At 50.3% G+C, this 8,421-nt stretch overlaps 1 protein-coding gene across 1 annotated transcript in view; it reads right to left on the reverse strand.

Moving 5' to 3' along the window:
- IGHMBP2 (immunoglobulin mu DNA binding protein 2) overlaps positions 1 to 8,421 on the reverse strand; it is a 26,059-nt gene that overhangs the window by 11,047 nt on the left and 6,591 nt on the right. The window contains exons 5-7 of the mRNA XM_007465975.1: positions 7,034 to 7,197; positions 5,332 to 5,532; positions 3,107 to 3,254 (exon numbers count right to left, since the gene is read on the reverse strand). Coding sequence (XP_007466037.1) covers positions 3,107 to 3,254; positions 5,332 to 5,532; positions 7,034 to 7,197 — 513 coding nt within the window. The remainder of the gene's footprint in view (positions 1 to 3,106; positions 3,255 to 5,331; positions 5,533 to 7,033; positions 7,198 to 8,421) is intronic.

Here is an 8,421-nt window from a genome sequence, read left to right on the forward strand (position 1 = left end):
CAGAGCAGGCTCTGTGACATTCCTGGGCACAGGCACCGCGCCCAGCTCTGTGCTGGCCCTGAAACCAACGGCCTGCAGTCACAGTGAAGAGCAGCAGCCTGCCCCACTGGGGGCAGAACTCCTGTGAAGCCCCACCCCCAGAGAACTGTCACTGCCAGACTTGCTGCTGGTTCCCTGGAAGGTCCCGCTCGCAAGACTGTCTTTATTTGACCTGACTTGGAGCTCGCCCTGTGCAAACAGTCCCTCCCCAGGGGGTGTCAGTGGGAAACAACCAGAGGCCACTGTTGCACACGAGTGCTCTCGGAGGCCGTGGATAACAGCTGGCGCAAAGCAGGACGACCAGAAGCTTTGAAGGAAAACCTGGGGAGTGAGACGTCCATGGGCTCTGAAAGCTCCGACACGTGGCCGAGAACCTAGAAGCCACACTCGTGTAAGGGCTGTGTGCACACTCGGGAAAGACCAGAGGAGGCCCTACGCACTCACCTCTGGCTGACCTTGGCGCTCTGCGCCCACAGGAGGTGAGGGTGAGGGATGTCTGAGAATGACGTCCCGCCAAAGACAGACTATCGATAAAGACACAGAATTATTTAAAAAAAAAAAAAAAAAAGTCTGCAGTTGAAAAGTACAGTAACTGTTATTCACTGGAAGGGCTAAACAGCAGATCTGAAGAGGCAGAAGAATCGGGAAACAGGCCACAACTGAATTATTCAGTCTGAGGAACAGAAAGAATAAAGAATGAATCCCATGACCACCACCTTGAAGACCATCAAGTACACCAACGTGTGCATAATAGGAGCCCTAGAAGGAAAGGAGAGCAAGAAAGGGGCCAAAAGAATATTGGAAAAAATAATGGCTGAAAACTTCCCAAATCTGATGAAAAACAATGCACGCATCCAGGGGACTCAACAAATCCATGTGGTTAACCCGAGGGGAGCACACCAAGACTTTTACCACAGTCAAGCTGCCAAAAGACAAAGAAGGAACAGCAGGAGAGAAGCAACCTGTCACATACAAGGGATCCTCAGTAAGACTAACTCTGTGTTCTCAGCAGAAACCACAGAGGCCGAGAGGCAGGGGGTGAAACGTTCAAACAACTAAAAGGAAAAGGCTGTCAACCAAGAACTCTACCTCTAAAAACAGAGTCACTCAAAAACAGAGGAGAAAAAAGATATTCCCAGGTAGAGAAAAGCTGAGACCTGCCCTTCAAGAAATACTAAAGGGAGTCCTTCAGGGTGACATGAGGAACCCTAGACAGTAACTCAAATCCACACCAAGAAGCAAAGAGCACCAATAGAGGCAACTACATTGGTAAGTACAAAAAACACTATGAAAGTATCTTTGTAATTCTGTTTTTGTCCTATCTGGTATAAAAGGCAACTGGATGAAACAATAATTACAAAGTCAATCAGAACCTGGACTCTGTTCCTTAGAGTAGCCCCCATGAGAGGTTGTGTCAGACAGACCCTAAGGCAACCCCCTCCTTGACCCTGGCCTCCCGGTATTCACACTCCGTGTAATACCCTCCCCTTAAGCGTGGGCCAGACCTGTGCCTTGCTTCTAGCCAAAGGAATATAGCAAAGATGATGGGGTGTCACGTCATGGTAACATTACAGAAGACTGTAACCCATCTTGCTATAAGACTCTCTCTCACTTGCTGGCTTTTAAGAACCAAGTGGCCACATTAGAAAGGCCTAAAGCAGCTAAATGTGGTCTCCAGCTGAAGTGACTACCTTTATACCAAAGTAGATTTCAAAAAAAGAACATACTAGGGATAAAGAAGGTCATTTCATAATGATAAATTGGTTAATTAATAAAGAAAACATGACATTTACGCCCCAAGTAAAAGAGCTACAAAGGACACAGGGAAAACACTGACAGAACTCCAAGGAGAAATAAACGCATGTGTAGTTACAGCTGATTTCAACACCCCTCGCTCGGTGACAGGACACACAGACAGAAAATCAGTAAGATACAGACTTGAACGACAGTCATCAACCATTATAAAACACTTTGACAAAACCAGACAGCCCATTCTTTTCCAGCGTACGTGGAACGTTCACAGAGACCACATTCTGGACCATAAGATAAGCCTCAATGAAATGATCCAAGTCGTACATAGTACGTCCTCTGTCCACGTGGAATTAAATTAGAAATCAATGATAGGAAGCTATCTGGAAAATCTCCAAATATTTGCAAAGAAAATGATACACTTCTAAATCATCATGGGTCAAAAACAGAAATTAAAAGGGAAATGAGACAATATTTCACAATGAATGAAAATGAAAACCAATACATCTGAATTTATGGGATGCCGTGAAAACAGGACACGGGGAAACATTTATAACACTAAATGCCTATAGTATAAAACACAACGGGTCTCAAATCAATACAAATCAATGACCTCCGCTTCCAGAAATTGAAGAGCAAACTAGACCCAAGTGAGCGGGAAGAGGGAAATAATAGGAACCAATGCTGAGATCAATGAAACAGAAAACAGAAAAATAACATAGCAAACTGGTGACACCAAAAGCCAGTGCTCTGAGGTGATCAATAAATTAATAACCCTCCCGCCAGAAGATCAGGGGAAAAAGAGAGGGTACAAATTACCAACATCAGGAACAAAAGAGGTGACATTGTTACTGATGCTACAGACATTTTTTAAATAAGGGGTTATTATGAACAACTTTATGCCTAGGAATTGAACAGCTTAGATTAAATGGGCAAATTCCTTGAAACACACAAGCTCACTCAAGAAGAGACACCCTGAATATCCTATATCAATTAAAGAAGTTGAATTTGCAGTTAAAAACCTCCCTACAGGGAGTCCCCTTCCCTGGCAGTTCAGTGGTTAAGACTCGGCACTTCCACTGCCATGGTCCGGGTTCAGTCCTTGGTTGGGGAACTAAAATCCCGCCAGCATGCAGTGTGGCCAAAAAAAAAAGAAGAAACCTCCCTACAGAGAAAACTGCAGGCCCAGAAGGGCCGGAATTGGTGTGTTCTACCCAATTTGAAAGACAATTCTACCAAACTCTTCCAGAAAACCAAGGAAGAGGGCACACTCCCAGCCCTCTTCGAGGCCACACGGGGTGGAGGCCCGTCCCCTCACCTGTGTTTGTCGCGAGGACCACATTGGCCGCTACCAGGCTCTCCAGCATGGCTGCTTCCTCCCTTTCCTTCAGCTCCTTCCTTAACACCTTGATTTCATTTCGAAAATTACTTTTCTCTCTTTTATTCTGGGTCTTTTTGCTTTTTGCCTGTAAAGAAAAGCAAAGAAAACATCATAATTCTGGCTTGACTTTGCACTTACTTTAGCTCCTTTTAATTCACAAAATGCTTTTATTTATTTATCATCAATTGGTCCACTTAAGTCCCTTCAAAGATGCTAAAAAGTCAAAAGTCTTTCTTGAAGGAGCAACAGATCCACACAGGTGACATCCTGACTGGCCTTAGAGCCACTGTCACCTCCACAGGGAGAGGGAGGAAGGGAGAGTGTAGGTCCTCCAAGAACCATAAGCTCAGCCAAGCCCAGGGGTGGGAGCCCAGCCCTGCCCTGCACAGTCATCAGACATACTCCTGGGGAAGAAAAAGCACCTGCTTGTGCCAGGATTTGGGTTTTGGTAGTTTATACAGAGAGAAGTTGAGTTTCTCTCACTATTCCACATCTGTCAAGAGAGTAAAATATTTTCTTCAGCCCCAAAATGTCTACCTAGACCCTGACTTACTTCCATACGCAAAAGACACGTAACCCCTTCCTTATCTGTGATTTCTGCTTTGGAGAAGGGGTTTTAGCCGGAATGACAGGAGGGAGGTGTAACTTACAGAGAAGAAAACTCTGAAAAGCATGGATTTTTTTTTTTTTTTTTTTTTTGGCTGCATTGAGTCTTCGTTGCTGCATGCGGGCTTTCTCTAGTTGCGGCGAGCAGGGACTACTTTTTGTTGCGGTGCGCAGGCTTCTCATTGCGGTGGCTTCTCTCGGTGTGGAGCATGGGCTCTAGGTGTGCCGGCTTCAGCAGCTGTGGCACACAGGCTTCAAGAGTTGTGGCTCGTGGACTTCAGTAGTTGTGGCTCGCGGGCTCTAGAGAGCAGGCTCAGTAGCTGTGGTTCACAGGCTTAGTTGCTCCGCGGCACGTGGGATCTTCCCAGACCAGGGCTCGAACCCGTGTCCCCTGCATTGGCAGGCAGATTCTTAACCACTGCGCCACCAGGGACGTCCCAAAAAGCATGGATTTAAAAAGGAACAAGAAAATGAAACTGGGCTTCCCTGGTGGAGCAGTGGTTAAGAATCCGCCTGCCAACGCTGGGGACACGGGTTCGAGCCCTGGTCCGGGAAGATCCCACGTGCCGCGGAGCAACTAAGCCCGTGCGCCACAGCTACTAAACCCGCCCTCTAAAGCCTGCACGCCACAACTACTGAGCCCATGCGCCACAACTACTGAGCCCACAAGCCACAACTACTGAAGCCCGCACGCCTAGAGCCTGTGCTCCGCAACAAGAGAAGCCACCGCAGTGAGAAGCCCACGCACCACAACGAAGAGCAACCCCCGCTCGCCGCAACTAGAGAAAGCCCGCGCGCAGCAACAAAAACCCAACACAGCCAAAAATAAATTAATTAATTAAATAATTTATTAAAAAAGGAAAATGAAATCATCCACACGTGTGATGGCACGAATCACATCACTGCAAATTCCTACAGCGCCTTTAACCTTGAGTAACATGCGTGTGTCCTGGTCTCTGCCCCTGGGGTTCCCACTATTCCACAGGTCCGTGGGGAAGGCTGAGTCTCTGCACCAGCCCCCGACACGAAGAGAGAAATGTGAGGCAGTGAGACGGGCTGGCGGTGAGCAAATACAGGGCAGGACACGCGATTAAGGGAACTGGGGGCGGACATGTAAACTAGAGACCCAAAGAGCTCGAAAGTTCTGAACTGCACGAGAAAACCCCATCTCAGATTGACCTATCACCTACCTAGTTCTCTTTCACAAGGATTACACCATGTTTTATATTAATGGACTAGAAATTTAGGGAGGATGCATATTTTCTGAATTTTTATTTTCAGGCTGCTTTTTTTTTGCTTGTCGATATTATCCAGCCAACATGCCAGACATAAGAAATCCTTAAGAGGAATATTTTCTGCAAGACAATTGCTCGCCTCTTCATGAAACTATCTTGAAGACAGGTGAGTCCCTGTTTCAGTACTGAGCACAGGTCTGTACCAAAAATGGGCAGTCCCAACGTTCAAGATAAGTACATGAATCGGCAAAGGCCAGAGAAAAGCAAGAGGATACAGTGCACTCCCAAACGCAGAGCGTACACCAGCTGAGAGCTACTCACCAAGACCTGGTCGATGTCCTTCCTGATGTCAGCCACAATCCGGGTGCCGTCACCCCGCGCCAAGACCGCGTCCAGGGAATGCTGCTGGACAGACTCCAGGAGCCGTGCAGGGTGCCCAAGGCGCAGGAGCCTCTGCTTCCACTGGGCCAGCTGCTCGACCAGGTTGTCCACGGCGATGTTAGAGGGGGCGCAGCACAGAACCTGGGGGAGCACAGCACAAACTCGGGCTTGGTGATTTCTTTTTTAATGAAATCACTTAAGTTCATATTAAGCAAATGGAAAGTCCGAAAGTTAAAGAGAGGAGGGTGGAACGTGCACAACCAGTAACGTTACAGTGTAAACGTCCGGCTGTAAGGACAGATGCAGACAGTCTGCAGGACATGAGTTACTGGAAACCGACACAACATCTGGATACTAGACCTCGGGTCTTAAGAACCCGTTAGGCTCCAAAGGACCAGAAAGGATGCCCGGCAACTGGAAGGAAAGGCCTCAAAGTGCCCTGAGACAGTCAGGGCTGGGACACCCGTCTCATCACCCATCAAGTCACTTTATCGTCTGACAAAGCGGAATGAGGAAAAACCTTTCTGAACGGGCCCAATCTTGCTTCCAGAACTGCAGTCTGGCTCTTAGGAGGGGGTGGAGCGGGAAGGGGAGGCGGAGAGGAGGGTCCCCACCCCATCCAGGTGGCCAAAGGCGGTTTGCACCAAAGCATGAACACAGACGTCTCCTGTTCCACCGTTTCCTGCAACAGAGGCACCCGATTAAACCATCAAATCTGCTCCCTGCCAGTAAGTCATCTTTCACCAGCTTTTCTTGGTAAACGTCTTGCCAAGACAGTCATTTGCAGGAGACCATTGGACATGGCCTTGTAACCAACATGGATCTCCCTGCAGGAGCAGGGGCTCTGGGGAGAGTGTCACCCGAGTCTGAGTCCTGGCTCTGCCACCCACTGTGGAGGGACGCGGCCCGAGACCATAGAGTCCCCACACCCAGGGCTTCTGTGAGGATTAAAGGGGCAAACTCTGGAAAGACTGAGAAACGTGTCTCGTTCGTAAGAAGCACCCAGGAAATGTCAACCTACAAATGTGGACCAGATTGCTCTAATTCTTATCCTTATCCAACGTTTACGACCCAGAAAGGTTTTCTAAAAAGCTTTCCACGTGCTCAGGATCCACGATGACTTGTGTTGATACAGATGAGGATGAAAGATCCTTTCTCAACCATTAAAAATCTAAGTGAACAATAATACACGATATCACATTCCACATCTCGGAAACCGGTAACCTGCACTCTGCACAGTTCACCAGACCACCTGATCACCCAAAACACTTCTGTCTCCGGTAACTGGCTGCAGGGTCTCCTCCTGAACGGCACAGACAGCCCCTGGTCACCTGCACGCCCGGCATGCCCAGCAGGGGCCTGAGCACAGAGCGTGGGTGCTGAGCAGATGCGGCTCCTGGACTGTGGCCTGGTCGACAGTAACCCAGACCTCACCACCCCAGACCAACGGTCCCAAGCACGACCCCACACCCCAGGCGCTGTCAGAGACTGAAAAGGGCCCAGCCCAGTGCTCAGTCAGTAAACACTCAGGAACACTGCCAACCGAGTCCCCCAGAGCCCAGGCTGGGGCCCTGTTGGGCACCTGCGAGCACGGCAGACCGGAGTGAGGGGTGCCGGCGGGGACACGGTGCCCACTGCCCACCTTTGAGCCCTGTTTCACAGCTTGGAGAATGATTTCAACCACAGTGGTGGTCTTCCCGGTGCCGGGAGGCCCATGGATGATGGCGAGTTCCTTCTGGGACAGCGCGAACCAGACCGCTTCCTGCTGGGAGGCGTCCAGAGTGACGTTGTAGAAAGTCAGGGGGGCTGCGGAACAGGCGACAGTGAGGACCCAGCTCCCCGTCAACCGGCGCTCCCCGCCCCTGACCCCGCGTGTGCCGAAAGAAATACGGGCTGTAACGAGGAGAAAGCCGGCCCTCCCCAGGGGTCAGCCAGTCAACACAAAATCAACCTGCTTTGTTTTCCTGGACCAGGAATCTGCAGACTGTGGCCCGCGGGCCAAGCCCAGCCGGCCGCCTGCTCGGTGGGTCAGGTGTCCCGGGACACTGTCCCCAGCAGCCCGCCGCCGCACCGGCCGGCACAGCCTACAATGTTTACCATCTGTCTGCCAACTCATGCCCCAGAATAACAGCTTCCTGTAAAGTAAATGTTTCTGGGAACAGATTCATTTCTACCATAGTGACCCTTTTTAAGCGCCCATAAAACGATGAACACAAACACCACCAAAGAATTATGAGCAGATCCAGGACCATGTTTCTGTTCTGAATCTTCCATGGCCGATTCTAATGACCTGCTTCGTAAGCTCCATGCTCTGAGAGCAGGTGCCGCTGCATCCAGCCTCGCACCCGCAGCCTCCGCCCCGCGGTGCCCGCAGCAGAGACGAGCATGCTGACCCCCACGGGCATAGGGCGCCGACCCGGAGGTTAAGACGGAAACAGACTCGGAGACAGCAACGGAGCATCTGACCCAGAGCTCCTGCGTGTTCCCTTCTCCCCTGGACGCTGGCTACAACCAGGGCACATCGTGTTCCTTGAAACACAGCAAAAACAATGCTAGTTCCCTTCCCAGCTCATAGTAGCCTCTCGGTAAACAGTTGGCAGAAATAAAATCTTATTGAAATGTGAGTGCTTTTGGAATCTGAGAAGGTACAAAGCAACCCTGAGCTAAGAGCCAACACACCGCCAGGGTACGAGCACCGGCTTGACAGGAAAAGGGTGTGGGCGGCCCTTGTGTGAGAATGACTGAAGCTATACTGTAAAAACCGGCCAAGTCCAACATCTACAGGGTGGTTCAGTGACGGGCAGCTGCTTGATTAGGTGATAAACTCCTCTCAAAATGAGCTTCTGGGCTTCCCTGGTGGCGCAGTAGTTGAGAGTCCGCCTGCCGATGCAGGGGACACGGGTTCGTGCCCCGGTCCAGGAAGATCCCACATGCCGCGGAGCGGCTGGGCCCGTGAGCCATGGCCACTGAGCCTGAGCGTCCGGAGCCTGTGCTCCGCAACGGGAGAGGCCACAGCAGTGAGAGGCCCGC

Source organism: Lipotes vexillifer, unplaced genomic scaffold (assembly GCF_000442215.2).
Source record: "Lipotes vexillifer unplaced genomic scaffold, Lipotes_vexillifer_v1.1 scaffold1094, whole genome shotgun sequence".
NCBI classification, from domain to species: domain Eukaryota; kingdom Metazoa; phylum Chordata; class Mammalia; order Artiodactyla; family Lipotidae; genus Lipotes; species Lipotes vexillifer.